Genomic DNA, 18,683 nt, shown 5'->3' on the forward strand with positions numbered 1-18,683 from the left:
GATTGGCTGACCCCCCCCCCTTCCCCTTCTCCCACCACCACAAGGGAAGGTATATAAGGACTGCCCCCACACATCGGAGCTCAGAATCGGAGCTCATAGCCCTGAAGATGCAGACTGCAATGTTTGCGAAACGTCGGCGCAATGCTGAAACTCAACGCGGCATCCATCCGGAAGCCAACCACGTCATTAATAATGGCCGCGAAAGCCTCAAAACTAAGGTTTTCCGTTTGTCACTATATCGCCTACAACGTTAATTCCCGCGTTGTGAGCTTCTTTACCAACTGCTCGAGCTGCACTGCCGAGGAAGGGCAGAATTCGACGAAAGAGGTCCCCGAGGAAAGCCCCAATTCCATGGCCCCGTTGATATGGGCTCCCAACATAGACCCGTCCGAAATTATTGTATCTCTCCACTGACCCTCCACCAGCCTGGTTCGCGTAATATGCAATATAAGGACTCATTTCGCTCGTTAATCAATTCTCTTGAAATGAAGTATCACGTTCAAGGGTCCGTACTCGAATGGTATCGAATGGTATGTATCATTTCACCACGATTGCACCTTATATCTATTTCAATTGTGCGAAATGAGTATCTCATCAACGGAATATAATGAGGATTTGAAAAAGTAGCACAGTGTGTGGCTCCATATGGAACATTTCATGTCAACTCAGCCACATCGGATTTTTTTTTGGCTGAGAAAAATCATTGAGTGGGCGCATTTTAAACTACTATATATATAGACAGTGATCATGCAAAATTTCATTGCCCTGCCACTTTTTGTTTCTGAGATACTCATTACGAAACTTGAAATTTTCAAAAAATCATTACTTCTGAATAGAGCATCCGATTTTGATAAATAAAAGAAGAAAATTTTCGTTTTTCTTCGTAATTCAAGATAAAAAATACTTCAGAGCCATCAAGAAGGTTCTAGACCGGTTTTTCGAGAATTTTTCGCGTTTTCATTTTTTTTTCACTTTAGGGCCGCTCGATATTCGATCGAAATATTTTTTTTATGATAGAGGATGTCCTTTTATGATATGAAAAAAATACGTCATAATGGAAGAGCGTAGCAATGCACCGGAATTTTTTTTTGTCGAAATTTTTGGGTTTTTCAGTTTTTAGGGGAGATCCATCGGTTTTTTTCAAAGAAATCAGTGTGTCAACGATTATTCTTTGTTCATATATGATGGCAAAAGAGTACGCCATCATGTAAGAGGGAAAGAATGCTCCGAGAAAAATTTTTCTTCTAAATTTTTACGTTCNGTTTTTCAGTTTTTAGGGGAGATCCATCGGTTTTTTTCAAAGAAATCAGTGTGTCAACGATTATTCTTTGTTCATATATGATGGCAAAAGAGTACGCCATCATGTAAGAGGGAAAGAATGCTCCGAGAAAAATTTTTCTTCTAAATTTTTACGTTCGTCTGTCGTTTAGGAGAGTTGCATTATTGTTACTGAAAAAGGGGTTTGTCAATAGACATTTTTTGTTCTGCTGAATAGAAGAGACTATTGATACGACTATAAATCTTTTCTCAACAACACACTGTGCTTTCCACTAATGAAAAAGTACGGGAAAAAAACAATTTTTATTCTTCTATAACGACAACATTTTATATTTTCACATTTTTACATTTGTACAATACGGAGAAATTCTCCACTCTCTTCGACGACTAGTTCCAACATGCATTGATGAATTATTCACATCACGATTACTGTCTTCTGCGGTTTTTTCGTTTTGTTGTTGTTTGTTTCTGCTTTGGGAAAACCTCCTCGTTAGCTGAAGCCTAATATCGTTTAATTAACCATTGCTCTTTCCGGTATCGGAATAAAACAATGGTGTTTTTGAATGGCTGGAATAGTTTTGGCACTATCAAATCTCTCTCTCATCTCAGTTTTGATATTCTCGTGTTCTGCCTTGGTGAAAAAAAAAACATCAATTCCTTCAAAATTCTCTTTTGACCATGGAAACAAAGCATCTGGCATGAGGATTGGTTCACCGTAAACGATTTGCAAGCTCTATCGTATTGCTTCTCTCTTAAAGACAGCTCCTACTCCGGCACAAGCTCCTTTACCGTGCGCGGTTGCATGAAAATGGGCTTCCGCATCTATGCCAAAATCAGTTTTGTGATGCAAGAGATTCGTGATCTGAAAACGATTCTTGTAATGTTGTACAGCTCCATCGGTGACATAGATAATTTTCTCCACGCTTTCACAGTTGTCTTTCACATGCTGTATTAAAATCTTCTGTATCAAATAAACAGCGACAGTATCGTGAGTCATACTGTCCGACAAAATGACTAAATTCCGATGTTGGATTTCATTTTTTTCACGATTGTAGTAAACAACGGGGTGAACTGTACACTGGTCATTATTGTATTGGAAGGATTGAGCAGCATCTTGAGCCACAAAAACGTAATTTTCCGAAAAATCACAATGCACTAGTTTGACAAAAACCGATTGTTCTTTAGCGATGAAGTGATGGGGCTTCAATACTATCAATCGTTCCATTAGAAGATCAATGAATTCATCCATGGGGAGGGTCTGTGTCTGCAAGGTACACCTGTCAGTACTTTGCCACACGCGAAATTCGACCATTTCCACGACAGAATCAAAGAGAAGTTTCTTCAGTTCAGGAGAGAATGATTTCACTCCAGGACAATCGTTACATTCATCCAGATGACAGGCCGGGGTTGGATTTACACACACCAATTTTGCTAGACAATCTTTGTAATCTCTGAGTGGACAGAGGGAATCTTGAGTTAGAGTCGCAATATTAATAACCTTTAGCATCAATTTGCATTTTTGATGATACGTTCAAACACATACCACGTGAGTGCCATTTGCTCCCGCCACTACATATTGTTTAGGTCTCAGCTCGGCAAACTTACTGAAACCGACCTTAGCATCTTCATTCGCATGTTTGTACTTCCGATGAAGGACTTTTAGATTTTCGAGTATCATTGGCTTTTACTCTACTTTCTTCTCTCCATTGATCTTGATGGATATTTTATCTTTCATTCCTGGCATGACGCGACTGTGCTCTAGGTAAAAATTGTGTACTTTGTCGACGGTTGAGCTGGGTAGTGAATGACCTGCTTTCGCAATTGGTGAAGCCAACACTCCTTTAATTTTTCTCAATCTTTCCGCTCTTGACGCCATGTATCTGGTATCTGGCTTCCAAATTCAGAAGCAATTTTTCGCGCACTCCACGACTGTGGATGAACCGTCAAGATTTGCAGGCGCTCACGGTAGCTTTTCAGATCTTTGAATTTCTGCTTCAAACCATCCAACATTTCTTCTAATTCTATTTCTCTCGCAGATCGATACTGCTTAGATGAAAATGCATCAATCACTTTGGTCATCCTCCGAATCATAATCCATGAAAGAACTGTCGAATTCAGCATCATCGTCTGGTTCGTCGTCGATTGATATGCCGGAATCATCAAGATGGAAAGATCGACCTGATCTCAGAGAACTGTTCATCACATCCAGACTTGGGTCACATGTTTCGGCTTGGAGCATTGATATATCGGGTGGAGTTTCCGAACGCTGAAGATGTGTAGCATTAAGTTTAACCGTGGGGACAGATGGAGGAATGACATAAGTTGGAGCTTTCGTTCGGCATTGATCACAGATTTTCGCGGACAATAGGAAAAAAGTAAATTTCTCGTGTAGTGTCAAGGAAATCGGATGTAAATTATAACCGAGGCATCCGTTCTCACCAGCAGCCCGCATTGGATTCGCACATCTATCACTCCGCGGCCTTCTATAAAATCCGAAGATATCAATTCCGAGAATAAAGATCATTTCTATATAATCAACGTGAAAATTCCTTACCTCGCTGCAAGAATAAGATAAGATAGGAGCTCGGTAATCCATCCACACAATCGTATGGTGATAAAAAATCAATCGAGAAATTGAGGTTTTTTTCTAGAATTAAAGCCTTGAAACCGACTAAGGATGATAAATCAGTTAATTGATTCCGTTTGTTTCTTCCTCTCATTTGTTTGATCATAATTTAGCAAACTTCCGATGATGATAATGTTCAATTCAACTATCTACCCTTCCAGTAAAAATTTCGACGAAAATTTTTTTTTTCGGCGCCCTCTTTCTCCGTTACGTGATGGTGTCGTCGTATGTCATCATATATGAACGAAGAATAATGGTTGACAGACTCATTTCTTTTAAAAAAAACCGATGGATCTCCCCTAAAAACTGAAAAACCCAAAAATTTCGAAAAAAAAATTTTTTTTTCGGTGCATTGCTTCGCTCTTCTATTATGGCGTATTTTTTTCGTATCATATAAGGCTATCCTCTATCATAAAAAAAATATTTCGATCGAATAGCGAGCGGCCGTAGAGTGAAATAAAAATAAAAACGCGAAAATTTCTCCAAAAACCCGTCTAGGAGCTTCTTGACTGCTCTGAAGTATTCTTTATCTTGAAGTATGAGAAAAAAAGAAAATTTTCTTTTTTTATTTATTAAAATCGAATGCTCCATTCACAAGTAATGATTTTTTGAAAATGTCAAAGTTTCATAATGATTATCTCAGGAACAAAAAGTGGCAGGGCAATGAAATTTTGCATGATCACTGTCTATATGTAGTAGTTCGAAATGCACCTACTCAATGATTTTTTCCAGACAAAAAAAAATCCGGTGTGGCTGAGTTGAGATGGACTGTCCCATATGTATAAGCAGAAGCATTGAATGGTACCACTCGTAAAAGTGATGACTGCACATCACCTGTTACATAGGGTTCACAAAGGTCACTATAGATGAACACGCTTTCAGGTAAACCCCTGGCCAGACTGGCAGGTAGATATCCCTCACAATACGGCTTTGCGTTCGTGAAACTGTGCACGCGCCTCTCAAACCCCAACAGATCAGCCAATTTATCCGAAAAGTCTTATGCGTGTACCGTGCTGCCGCATGTTTTGGAGGTGCAATGTCTTCCCCCTGGCCAGACTGGCAGGTAGATATCCCTCACAATACGGCTTTGCGTTCGTGAAACTGTGCACGCGCCTCTCAAACCCCAACAGATCAGCCAATTTATCCGAAAAGTCTTATGCGTGTACCGTGCTGCCGCATGTTTTGGAGGTGCAATGTCTTCCCCCTGGCCAGACTGGCAGGTAGATATCCCTCACAATACGGCTTTGCGTTCGTGAAACTGTGCACGCGCCTCTCAAACCCCAACAGATCAGCCAATTTATCCGAAAAGTCTTATGCGTGTACCGTGCTGCCGCATGTTTTGGAGGTGCAATGTCTTCCAATTTTCACAAACCTTGTTAGGTAGAATACTCAAATTTTATATGATCCTTCAAGGGTGCAAAGTTATTCATGAAACCGAAGGTCCTTGAAAACCGCAGTAGGTAGAAAAAATGTTTATGGTAGATTCCCCTTGCCCTTATTGTCTTTTCCGCTACTAACAAAGTTGATAGAGGCATCTTTCCTATCACGTATATGTAAAAAATTACAAGGAAACTGTATTGCNCAAAGTTGATGGAGGCATCTTTCCTATCACGTATATGTAAAAAATTACAAGGAAACTGTATTTCACTCAGGCCCACAACCCATTCTCCTTCCAACTCAACTTGTTTTGGGAGCAATGTTGTATATTTTGATGCTGTATTATCGGGATGATAGTCCATGCTGCTGTTGCGTGGGAGTACCATATAAAATTCGCTCCTCTTCATTTTTTTCCAATGACGTGCAGCTCTGACGCAGGTATCCACGAATCAAATTTATCAGGATATCCCTCCCAATGAACAAGAATTTGTTTATTTTTTCCTTTTCCTTTAGAGCGTATGACACGTTCAACTACGAATTCATCCTTGTCCGTTTGTTTATTGACAAGCACCAACTCCGGCTCGTAAAAAAATCCTTCAATTTGTTCATCAGCTAAATCTTTCAGCTCGTATATTGGTAATGATTGTTTGAGGACTGCTTTCGTTATTTGGAATATTTCTTTACTCCAATTAGTCTCATATCCTTTCTCAAAGATGCCTTTCGCTCGACTGATGCGCACATAGTCCCCAACTTTGTATTTAAAGGTTTCTTTACGAGATTTTTCCGACTTGTACCGATTTTGTATATCACGCCATGCATATGGAGCATTATCGATATTAACAGTCACAGGTGCCATGTTTATTGATGAATGTCTCGAGTTGTTATAAGAGTCGACAATTTGGTCCAACACATCCATATATTTATATGTTTGATTATGTGTAAAGTAACGCCACATGCGCTCCTTCAATGTCCGATTGAAACGTTCCACGATTGCGGCTTTTATGTCAGGATTACGCGCAACACGAAATTGAATTTTTTTATCAGAGAAAAATTTTTGGACACTGCTAGTCATAAATTCTTTTCCCTTGTCAGTTTGTATACAAACAGGCACACGATCACCGCTCTTTCCCATTATACGATTAAAGCCTTCGAGTACCTGCGGTACCGACTTGTCCTTCAATGGTTCAACCCAGGCAAACTTGCTTAAAACGTCAATGACCAGAAGTAAATATGAAATACCATCATTGTATGTCTTTAGTGATCTCAACTCAACCAAATCAGCCTCCCGTACATCATCAATGTTTGTCACTATATAATGTAACCGTGGAAATTTACGTCTGATGGGTCTGTGGAGTCTATAAGTATTCTGGGCATTAAGCCAGTTTTTTATTTCATTTTCAGGTATTTCTTTTTTGTGCTTTGACAAAATATTTCTAGCCCCCGTATATGCCCCCGGCTCTGGAGGGCTAAAATATGTTCTCGACAGTTTTTCTTCATTTAAAACGGAAGCCATGATGATAGTACTGAGTCCTCCACTTTGTAAGAAGGGTTTATGTGTGCTTTTTTCAAGTTTTTACACGTACGATGTACAAGAGAGGTACGTGGTGTATCACCTTTCCCTGTATGACGCTGATCTATAAAGTCCTCGTCCTCCGAAATTTCAGGTTCTCTTCGACGTTTAATAACTGGTAGTGCAGGTGGGGGTCGATGAAATTTAGGATTGCCCAGAAACTGCCGAGGTGTGTTTAGACTTTGAAGGTACATCGCAAAATGTTCCCATCCTTTAGCTGAATATGTTTTTCGTGCTCTGAACACAACTTGTATCAGATTCACAATATTAACGCCAGTTAATGATGTCCCATCCAAAGTCACTTGTCCTTTTGCATCCCACTTGAGTCTTTTACTAGTGTCAACGGCGTCAATATATTCAAGTATACCTGAGGCTTTTCTTTGGTATACTGCAGGTACAGTAGCCACAATAGCATTTGGATCGTATCGTTCGCCAGAACCCGTCTTGTCGGAGGTCCCTGTTTCTTGCACAGGTACTTTACTCTGCTTTGTATAAAACAAATACCTTCTCAGAACGTCATTATACAGTTTCCATTTTTCATGATCGTCCTTGGGTTTTTTCGAATTTAAAATTTCCAATAATTCAGCATCCAATCGTCTTGTAACGGTACCAGGGGTTTGAACTGACGGCTGAATTTCTTCAACTAATTCAGTTAAAGCACGGTGAGCATCGTGTGTAGAATTCTTTTTTAGCCGTTCTATACTATCTTCTGGCACAAGTATCATTTTTCGTGCATGCTCCATCCCTATACAACTGCTGAGATGAGTGCGCTTATAAGAGGCCCCAATAACATGGGTAAAAAGGCACCGATTTTCTGATTGATGATTTTTTTTTGCTGGATAAACTCTGATTTTTATCAGCCAACTTCCTCAAAAGTTTTTTATATTTGTACAATTTTGACTTTTCGCAAATTTTCAAAGGAATATTTCCTTGCAGCAAATTCAGAGCACACTCACAAATGCAGCGAATCAAATCTTTATTAGCGTGTTGTAATTTTCTTCTCGTATACCCTTTCGGGTCTTTACGATTTGTTCCCTTCCCACCCCGCTCAACCCCCTGTACGGCATTTGCCGAAGGGAGGGAAAACCTCATTCGAGGGAAAAACCTGCCCTGGTACAATCGTCCTTTTGACGGGACTACCGCTCGGCAGTGAAACTGTGAGATTAGAGCGCTATAAATTTTGACCGCCGGTGCCGAGAAGCGAACCTGGATCATTGGCATACGAGTCTAGCACTCTAACCGCACGACCACGACCGTCGGTATTAGCTTGTTGCATTATTGCTCGTCGTAACCTAGGAGGAGCGTGAATGAGCGCGTGTAATAAGGCAGTATTCTTTGCTCCGAGCGAGTTGCGAACAGAGCCGCTTCCAGAGCGACTTGTCTTTGCCATTACACATGAACAACTGATACACTCCGCAATGAGCCTCCTCCTTTTATATTCTAATCCTTCCGTGGAATATAAACATAGTGATAGGGGTCGCTAGGGAATACATTGGTACGAAATCTGCAGTATTCAGGAGTCTTCTATTTTAAATCAAACAACAAATATCCATGAGCCTCTGATGTGGCGTCAAAATAGGCCTCCTGTAGAAATTTTGGGTCCTCTGGGTATATCTGACGAGCCAAGTGTGCTGTTTGTGCACGATCTCGAGGATTTTTGAATACGACAATATAATATGTATTCAATGAAATATCTCGCTGTCCTCTTCCGTGGTGGAATAAATTTTGAGATATAAACATAACACTGAGATTTTTGTGATGACTGCCTTTTGTGAATAAGTCGACTATTGCACCATTTGATAATTCATGCATCAAGTCGTCCACAACAACCAATTTTGGTTTATTATCATCAAAATCTCCGGATCTTGGTAAACCCTCTCGAAATTCGGCAAAATTTTTGTCATAATTTGATAATTTTAATCTTGACTTAGTGAGTGATTTTGAAGTTCAAGATAATTTTGATGTGGATTTTTTCGAGTTTTAACCCCGAGTTCTTTGATATTCAATATGGTGGTTGTTGAGGTTTCAGCCTCACGTTACGGCATGTTGGTCCGCTGACTACGAGCGGCACCACCTCCTGGACACGGACCTGGGTTACCGACCGTGTCCAATTAATTGGGACCGACGACACCTGCCGCGACACTTGGCCCATCTCGTTACTTCCGCTTTCTTCTCTAATCGCCTCGTGACAAAGGTGCATCGTGCAACTGTCTCTCCGCGGTTGAATCTATTATTTTTGTGACCATCTCAACCGTGAAAAATTTCTACCGTGTCTCGACACAATTATTAGTTGACAGTGGTTATTTTGTTGTAAATATTTTTGACTGAGTTCTGTATTTTTACGGAAAATACAGTTTTTATTGTGACTCTACCCATGCGCACTGTGTCAGACATTATTTTGGTGAACTGCTCAACCCTTTCCCGAATCCCGGCTCTCCATCGGTTTTTTTGTTTAACTCTGGCCGAAACATTTGGTCCTTCGAGCCGGATATTCGCGAAAAGTGGACATTGTTTTTCAGTGAAACTTTAGTGCGCGTGGTGTCGGTGAAAAATCGCGGGAATTTGTGTGTCGGCTCCACCCCCTTTGCTCCACCCACCGACTCGCCCATCGACTCCTCCCACGCGGCTCCTCCTTCGTGACGTAGCAGTGCAGTGGTGCTCATCTCGGACTATTGACATTTTTGCGCGCTGCTAAAAATTGCAAATCCGTCAGTGGCACTCAACCTGGGGTTCCGTGACGTATTTCTGCAGCACTTCAGGAGCAGATCCCTCGTCCTTCTCGCTGCCTGCTGAAGTTCTGCGCTCATCACTGCTGCCATTTGACCTACTCTCAGGGAAGTCAATTATTATTATTATTTTTCTCTATTGATTTTCCCTGAAATTCGCTGCTGCTTTTGCTTGATTTTATTTTTTTTTCCGCTATTGGCTGTGCTTTTCTCCACTGTTGCGTTCTCTACGATTTTTTTTGGTGCTTTCTCTGCTTGCTTAATTTGTATTTGCTATCGGGTGAGCATGTCTTTCGCAGGGAGATTATTTATTCAAGCCAGTAGGGCAAAGTTTATTGAGTCTCTCTACACGGAATCATTGTCTGCGGCGGTGAAGGAGCTCTCAGTCACGGAGTTGCAGTCGAAGCTGGATATTCTGGAGAATTACTGGAGCCAATTCGAGGACCAGCACGTGAGGCTGCTCACTGGGAAGGATAGCGCGGAGGTGCTCGAGCACGATTACGTGAAGCAGGGGGTATACGATATCTGTCTGTAGCGGTACTCCACGGCTCGTACGTCGTTCATAGGGCTAATCAAGGCCATTGATGAGACCGCGAACCTCTCGGAGTCGTTTCGTCGACCCGCTGCATCAGTTCCATCTACTCAGGTGATTCAAAGGCAGTTACCGACGATCTCGCTGCCTACCTTCTCAGGGGACTTCTCCGAGTGAACACCCTTCAAAGATCTTTTCCTCTCGATAGTCGTCGGCAACAACTACGGTCGAGAAATTCCATTATCTCTTGACTTGTCTTGCTGGCGAGCCGAAGCAGTTGATCTCAACTCTGCCGGTAGCTCAAGACTCATTCATTCCAGCCTGGGATATGCTTATCGCGAGGTATGACAATGAACGTCTCCTCATCTCTACCCAGCTGGAAAGGTTGTTCTCCACTCCGAGGATCGTCAACCGTACGGCCAAGGAGTTTAATGCTCTCCTCAACTCCACCACCGAAGCTCTCAACTCCCTGAAGTCGTTGGGGCGCCCTGTCGAGCACTGGGATGACGTCTTGGAGCATATCATCTCAAGCCGGGTGGATGTTAAGACGTTGGAGGCGTGGGAAGTTAACATCGGATCCACCACCACCTTTCCAACGTACGCGGAACTCCGGGAGTTCATGTTGAGCAGAGCAAGAGCTAGGGAGAGAATTGAGCTGCATCCTCTGAATGCTCCCAAGACGCCAACTTCGAGTGTGCCCTCTCAACCACCCAGAGCAAAGCCAGCGAAGGTGCTGAATGTCTAACTGGCAGTGCAGTTCCACAGGCTCGCGGGTCAAGTTCGCAGTCATGGGCAGACATGACCGCCAATGCCTGCTCCATGTGTGAAGATGAGCATTTCATCGACAAGTGCCCCCAATTCAAGCAGTTGTCGCCGGAAAAGAGGAAGGAGTTCGTCGAAAAGAAGTACCTCTGCTTCAACTGCTTGGGGAAGCACTCTATTCGTGCCTGTGAGACCACGAAGACGTGCGTTGTGTGTCACAAGTATCACAACTCGATGATCCACATCACACGCCCTCAGAATGGTCCTCTGGAGACATCTCAACCAGACCAGTTGAAGTCTCAAGGTCAGTGGTCTCAATCTGGTACTCGTCCTATACAGTCTGCTGTTCCGGGGCCTTCATCAGTGCAACCGTGATCTTCTCAACCAACGACTTCATCGACAGCGGCTCCGGTAATTTCAGAACGTTCTCTACGGCCGTTGCTGTCAAGTGATTCTCCATCTGTAGCATTATCAGTTCATGAATCGTCATCTCAGCTCAGACCAGGTGTTCTTCTCGCAACAGCGCTAGCTTCTCTCGTTTCAGAGAATGGATGTTGCTGTGAAGTTCGGATGCTGTTGGATTCTGGATCTGAGTATCATTTGTTACAGATAGTCTTGCGGTAAAGCTAGGTTTGTTGAAGTCTCCAGCTTTGCTACCTGTCGTTGGTATTGGTGGATCAAGGTCATTTTCAAAAGAATTCTCTCAGTTCTGTCTGAAGTCTCTGCACTCAGACAAACATCTTCAGATTAAAGCCTACATTCTTGACCATCTCATATCATCGTTGCCGTCGTTCTCAGTCTCGGATACTCAAGCTTGGGGCCATCTCGACGGACTGAAGTTAGCTGATCCGAAATACATGGAGCCAAGACCTATTGACCTTCTCATTGGCGCGGATTTCTCCGGATCAATTGTGGAGCCACAGATCATCAAGGGGCCTTCGGACTCCCCTATAGCAATGCACACTATCTTCGGTTGGGTGGTACTAGGACCTACTTCAGCGGTGATTCCAATGGTGGCCAGCTCTAATCACATTGCAGTCAGCAACGAGGAACTCTACGACCTTCTCACTTCGTTCTGGCTGCAGGAGGAGGTCCCAAAAGCCGAATATAGTGATCTCACGAAAGAAGAGGCAGAATGTGAGGAGTTTCTCCAGCGCACTATTCACGAGACAGCTCACGGCGCTATGTGGTTCGCCTGCCTCTTGCACGTTCTCCGACAGAACTGGGCGACACTTATAGTCGGGCTAAGGCGTGTCTCTCCAGCCTGTTCCGGAGAATGGAGAGGGATCAACCGACCCTTCAGCTATATAGTGTTTTTCTCAAGGAGAACGAAGATCTGGGACACATGGTGCTTTTTCCAGCCTTAACTGGTTCGGAGAATGCCGGGAGCATGAAGTTCGGCTGTCGATCTGAGGGGATGACCTTGGCACATGGGGCTTCGGCTTCAGGAGAGTTGAGGGTCCCTGAGGAGAAGCAGTCGACTCGTGTCTCCACTCGGTGTTCTGCTCAGAGGCAAGCTCATCCGTCAACTCCTATGTACTACTTTCCTCATCATGGTGTTCCCAGGAAAAGTAGTGAAACAACGAAGCTGAGGGTAGTCTTCAACAGCTCTAGTAAGACCAGCTCAGGGGTGTCTCTCAATGACATCCAACACACTGGAGCCAAACTGCAGAAGAATATCTCTGACGTGCTGCTCTCATCCAGGCGGAGCAAGTACATTTTCATGACGGACATCACGAAGATGTTCCGTCAAATCAAGGTGTATCGTGAGGACTGGCCTCTTCAACAGATTCTGTGGCGGGATTCTCAAGGTCAGATCAACACCTACCAGCTCACCACTGTGACCTACGGGACTAAATCGGCCCCATTCTTCGCCTGTAGAGTTCTCAACCAACTGGTCGCGGATGAAGGACATCGTTTTCCTCTAGCAATCTCTCCGTTGACCAGTGGAAGATACGTGGATGACATCTGTGGTGGTGCTGAAGAGGAGAGTGATCTTCTAGATGTCTCCAAGCAAGTGTGGGATCTTTGCTTAGCTGGTGGTTTCCCTCTAGCAAAGTGGCATAGCAATTGTCCGTCTCTACTCAGATCTCTGAATCCAGAAGGTGTCTCTCAGGATCATAAGCTGCTAGATGATGCCATCACGAAGATTCTTGGTCTGAAGTGGGATCCAAACACAGACCAATTCAAGTTCTCAATCCGCCTTCCGGCCAACTCAAAGGTGACGAAGAGGAATATGTTGTCTGAAATAGCTCAGTTGTTCGATCCTCTGGGTCTGCTTTCTCCTGTGGTGATTAGGGCAAAGGCACTCCTACAGCGTCGCTGGGTTGGGAAGCTGGACTGGGATTATGCGCTCTCATCACAAATCTCGGATAAGTGGACCCAATTCCGTAAGGAGCGGTCTCAGGTCGACAATATCTCTATTCCTCGTTGGCTCGGAGTGAAGAAGGATGCTCTGGTGGAAATACACGGGTTCTCAGACGCATCGCAAACAGCGATGGCTGCGGTGGTATATTTGAAGGTGACAAGTTTGGATGGTGTGAGTGTCTCTTTAGCTACTGCTAAAACCAAGGTGGCTCCTCTCAAGCAACTCACCATTCCGAGACTTGAACTCAACACCGCAGTCATGCTGGCGAAACTCACAAGGTATGTGCGTGTTCAACTCAGCCTTGATAACGCTCCTGTGTTCCTGTGGACAGACTCAGCTGTTACCCTGGCGTGGATCAGCTCTCATCCCTCCCGGTGGAAGGAATATGTGCATAACAGGGTAGCCAGCATACAGGAACTGGTTCCAGGAGCGAAGTGGCGATACATCAGCGGTAAGGAGAATCCTGCTGAGTGTGGTTCTCGGGGCATCACTATGGCTCAACTCAGTGCTCATAAACTGTGGTGGACGGGTCCAAAGTGGCTGCAGTTAGACTCCTCTCAGTGGCCGAAAGAAAATGCCAGCGAATCTGGAAGAGAAGCCCGGATCCATCTTTACCGTTTCAATGGGCTCTACTCTCTAGGATCTCATCACCAAGTACTCCTCTCTCTACAAATTGCTGCGCATAACAGCAATTTGTCAACGTGTTGTTGCACGGATGAGGAAGAAACCTGGTGAAACTCTCGTGGATCCACTCAGTCCTGATGGCATCGAGGCAGCTAGGCTGTATTGGGTCAGAGCCACTCAGGCTCATTATCTGGAGTCGGAGTGCAGCATTATTTATTGTGGTCAACAACTTGGGAGGTCTCATCCATTGACCAAGCTGACTGCCTTCATAGAGTGGGCGGGAGATTAAGGTTCTCTAACCTGCACCCAGAGAGTAAACAAGCGATCGTCCCCAAAGATTCCGAGCTGGCTGAACTTCTCATTAGAGACTCTCATCAGCGAACGTTGCATGGTGGAACTCAACTCACGTTGACGCATCTCAGGAGGTCTTACTGGATTATTGGAGGAAGAGCGCCAGTAAGATCCTTCATTCTCAAGTGCGTGGAATGTGCCCGCCAACGTGGAGTACGTGCTCAGCAACTGATGGGGCAGCTTCCACCGACACGTCTGTCTCCAGGACGTGCCTGCTCTAACACTGGTGTAGATTACGCTGGACCGGTGTCCATCAAGACGTGAAAGGGGCGTGGTCATAAAACCCAAAAGGGTTGGTTAGTGATCTTCGTTTGCATGGCCACGTCAGCACTTCATCTGGAAGCTGCCACCGACTATTCTGCTGATGGATTCATCGCTGCCTATCGGAGATTCGTGAGTCGTCGAGGTCGTTGCAAGAACCTCTTCAGTGATTGTGGAACGAATTTCGTTGGTGCAGACAAGGAGCTGAAGAGGTTGTTCTCTGTTGGATCGAAGGAGTTCCAGCGTCTCTCAGCAGTTTGCCTGGAAGATGGTACTCGGTGGTCTTTTAATCCACCGGGGGCCTCTCATTTTGGAGTAAAATGGGAAGCAGCGGTAAAGTCAGTGAAGTATCATCTCTCTCGAACGATTCGGGATACTACACTGACGTTCGAGGAACTCTCTACGCTGCTTACCCAGATTGAAGCTGTGCTCAACTCCAGACCTCTACAGGCTCTCTCTGAAGACCCCGACGACGGGTTGTGTCTCACTCCGGGGTATTTTTGATTGGAGAAGCTCCAATAGCTCTACCAGAACCTTCACTGGACCATCTCACCGTTGGACGGCTCTCAAGATGGCAACGGATTCAGCAGAGGCTGCAGTATTTCTGGAAGCAGTGGTATACAGGATACCTGTAGCAGCTTCAGTCCATCTCCAAGTGGCATCATCCGTCCAATGATATTCGCATCGGATCTGTGGTTCTGCTCTCCGATGAGAGGTTCCCGCCAGCGAAGTGGCTTCTAGCTCGTGTCACAGCTCTAACCCTGGGAAGGATGGTCTCTCCAGAGTTGTGACCATCAGGACAGCAACGACGACATTAATTCGGCCGATCTTCAAGCTGGTTCCGTTGCCAAACTCTACCAGCTGATTTTGAAGCTGGTCTCTGTTGACGTTGTTGATCTTCTCTGTTTAGTGTTGCAGGCTCTATCATGGCTTCCTCGAGAACCTGGTCACCAACACGTTGCTGACGGGGGGGAGAATATTGAGGCTTCAGCCTCACGTCACGGCATGTTGGTCCGCTGACCACGAGCGGCAGCCTTTCCTGGACACGGACCTGGGTTACCGACCGTGTCCAATTAATTGGGACCGACGACACCTGCCGCGACACTTGTCCCATCTCGTCACTTCCGCTTTCTTCTCTAATCGCCTCGTGACCAGTGTGCATCATGCAACTCTCTCCGCGGTTGAATCTATTATTTTTGTGACCATCTCAACCGTGAAAAATCTCCACCGTGTCTCGACACAATTATTAGTTGACAGTGGTTATTTTGTTGTAAATATTTTTGACTGAGTTCTGTATTTTAACGGCAAATACAGTTTTTATTGTGACTCTACCCACGCGCACTGTGTCAGACATTATTTTGGTGAACTGTTCAACCCTTTCCCGAATCCCGGCTCTCCATCGGTTTTTTTGTTTAACTCTCGCCGAAACAGTGGTGGTAAAAATGTGATCAATGATCCTGAGGCGCTCAAAGCCATTGAAGACTTCAATCTAGATTTACTAGATCAACACAATGGTAAGTATCGCATTTTATGTTAATGATAATAAATTTTTTTTTCTAAAAAATATTCTTACCATTGAAAATAAATTTAATTTCAGATGCTCAATTCGACCGAAATGCAGAGGGCCCACCGTCAACTCTGAGAACAATACGAAGGTCACGCCAGAGGCTTCCTCGTTTCAAACTCGATACACATGTGATGGAGTTTAGAATTAACCCTGTGCCTCAAGGTCGCAATCCACCGAGTGGGTGAAAGAAGATTTTCGAGATGTCTACAATAATTTCATAGAAGCCGGTGGCCGTGGAATAAATCGAATGTGCGTCACATTCAATTTTTCAAATATTCAGAGACAACGCATGGATAAGCCCACGTGCGATTAATGGATACGAGTTTCAAGATTTGTGGAATCTTGTGAGCTCTATTGCACAGAGCGCCAATGGTTTCGACTGTGCGGAGACATTTTGGATAAAACTCCATGTGGCTGAAGCCCCTGCAGGTCAAGGAGACTTTCTTGAAAAGGGAATGAAAAGACGACTGAGTAGAAAATGTGTTCTTCAAATTTCAAATGAAGATGGCTTGTGTTTAGCCCAATCACTTGTTGTGGCCAGAGTATACGTAAAGAAGTTAAAGGCTAGAGCTGACAAGGGCGAAATACACGAGATGTGGAAATACATTCGACAATCCAAGGGTAAAATGCAACGTTAGGAAGCCCAGCGCCTGACCCGTGCGGCTAGAGTCATTGTCCCTGAGGATGATTGTGGCTTGGAGGGAATTGCCCAATATCGATGATACTTGGCGCAAGAAGGATGTATCATCAAGGTCTATTCTCTCGAGAGAAATGGAAAAGTTCACCCTGTACTTTACGATGGGACGCCTGAAGTGACCAGCAGGAATATATCTGCTCAATACACACTACACTTTGTGTATTATCCGTGAAGACAGACACTACAAGCCGATTCAAAATTTACCTTAATGTACCTTCAGTGCACGAGGACATGTTTGTGATAAAACTTGTGACAGATGTCTGAAGAATCCTCCATGCGACACTGCAATCGTTGATAAAATAATGTGTAACGAATGTAATCGAGAATTCCAGGGACAATTATGCTTCGAACAACATAAAAAAGCAGGATCTTTTAGCGGAACCAACCCAACCGTATGTGAGGGCATAAAATTGTGTAAAAAATTCAACGTGAAAATTGACTATCGGAAAAGTAAAAAACACGTGTGCTATAAGTATTATTGCTCTGTGTGCCAGAAGGACGAAGATATTTCTCATCTATGCTACATGCCTATATTGAAAAGCAAGAAGAAATCAAAAATGAAACGCGTGGCATTTGTTTTCTATGACTTTGAGACGAGACAAGATGAGGCGATGCAAGGAACTGATGACGTCAATATACACATACCAACCCTTTGTGTAGCCCAAACCGTGTGTGACTGCTGTGCTGACATGAACGATGACGACATTATGAAAATTGAGGAAAATCTTGCAAGCCCATGCAGTGTGTGTAATCCTCGAGAACATGTTTTTGATGATGAGGATCCTGTACGTGGATTTGTCAATTACATCACGTCAATGGGTAAGGCGTATAAAAAAGTAGTTCGTATTGCTCACAACGCGAAAGGATATGAATCGCAATTTATTTTGAGAGATGTCAGGCGTCGGATCAACACCGAAATTAAAGCAATTATTAACGGTACAAACATTATCTTGATGGATTTCAGGGATAATAAATTTATAGATAGTTTAAATTATTTGCACATGGCTCTAGCCAGTTTACCGAAGGTCTTTGGATTAGGAGATATTGCGAAAGGTTATTTTCCACATTTTTTCAATAAAAAAGAGAATCAGAACTACGTAAGACCTATACTTGATGAGAAATATTACGGCGTGGACACGATGAATGTACAATAGAGGAATCCACGGAATATACATTTCAAATTTTCGCTTTCTCCTGTCTCAGAACGACAGTTCAAGATATGAAGAAGCAATGTGAATTTTTTCAAATTTTTAAACCACTTTTATCAGACCTCAACAAGCTTTTGAATTTCTTATAACGAAGTACATGCGAGAGACTGCATAAAGTTTATATGCATACGATTTAATCAGAATTGATTGAAATTATTATGAATCTCCATCGATTACTTGATGTAAACGATGAAAAGAACTCAGACTTTTTTTTTACATTTTTCAATCAATTTGTTATTAAATTAATAGCTATGATTTTCCCTTGAAATGGGACTTTTGGAGACTGTTTAAATGCCCTTTGAACTAGACCGATTTTGTTGAATTTTTGTAGAACAACTCTTTAATTATCGGACTATCATCTGACGAAAGAACGAATAATTTATATAATTCCAAATCATCGAAAAATGCCAAATAAAATCCTCAAATTTTTGGGCAGTGACAAGTGCTTGGATCACTTAGAACTTTTATGGAGGCTAATACCTGAAATGGAGAAGGTCAGCCATCTGGCAAAACCTTTTCCCGGATTATCCGACGTACCTGGTCGCACCCAATAAATTACTGTATACCTTCTTTATTTTCTATTTTGTTGATTCCATTTTGTTCCATTTTCATGCGAAGAAGATGTTGTGAAATTCCCTATTTGATGACGATTCCAGAGAAACTTGAATGGTCGAAATCGGATAATTCTAAGCTGGTTACCATACATGGTTTGAATCTCCCCGTGGAGGACTTAGTG

At 43.5% G+C, this 18,683-nt stretch overlaps 2 protein-coding genes across 2 annotated transcripts; both read left to right on the forward strand.

Annotated features, from left to right (window-relative positions):
* Positions 1-10,907: 10,907 nt before the first annotated feature.
* LOC107044941 lies at positions 10,908-14,478 on the forward strand. Its single transcript, XM_015267027.1, has 5 exons — positions 10,908-11,175; positions 11,481-12,060; positions 12,111-13,836; positions 13,880-14,084; positions 14,174-14,478. The coding sequence occupies exons 1-5, from the start codon at positions 10,908-10,910 to the stop codon at positions 14,476-14,478; spliced, it is 3,084 nt and encodes a 1,027-aa protein (XP_015122513.1).
* Positions 14,479-14,529: 51 nt separating this feature from the next.
* LOC107044942 lies at positions 14,530-14,979 on the forward strand. The gene has a single exon (XM_015267028.1). It carries the CDS (start codon positions 14,530-14,532, stop codon positions 14,977-14,979), a length of 450 nt encoding a protein of 149 aa, XP_015122514.1.
* Positions 14,980-18,683: the final 3,704 nt, after the last annotated feature.

This window comes from Diachasma alloeum, unplaced genomic scaffold (genome assembly GCF_001412515.2).
Source record: "Diachasma alloeum isolate Michigan unplaced genomic scaffold, Dall2.0 Dall_scaffold_00844, whole genome shotgun sequence".
Taxonomy (NCBI): Eukaryota; Metazoa; Arthropoda; class Insecta; order Hymenoptera; family Braconidae; genus Diachasma; species Diachasma alloeum.

What these genes read in the sequence shown, in the direction of transcription:
- LOC107044941 (XM_015267027.1), top strand. Translation starts at nt 10,908, where the DNA reads ATGACCGCCAATGCCTGCTCCATGTGTGAAGATGAGCATTTCATCGAC. An exon ending in ACAGCTCACGGCGCTATGTG is followed by an intron (nt 12,061 to 12,110) that starts GTTCGCCTGCCT and finishes CGACACTTATAG; the next exon opens with TCGGGCTAAGGCGTGTCTCT. An exon ending in GTGCAGCATTATTTATTGTG is followed by an intron (nt 14,085 to 14,173) that starts GTCAACAACTTG and finishes ACCTGCACCCAG; the next exon opens with AGAGTAAACAAGCGATCGTC.
- LOC107044942 (XM_015267028.1), top strand. Translation starts at nt 14,530, where the DNA reads ATGGCCACGTCAGCACTTCATCTGGAAGCTGCCACCGACTATTCTGCT.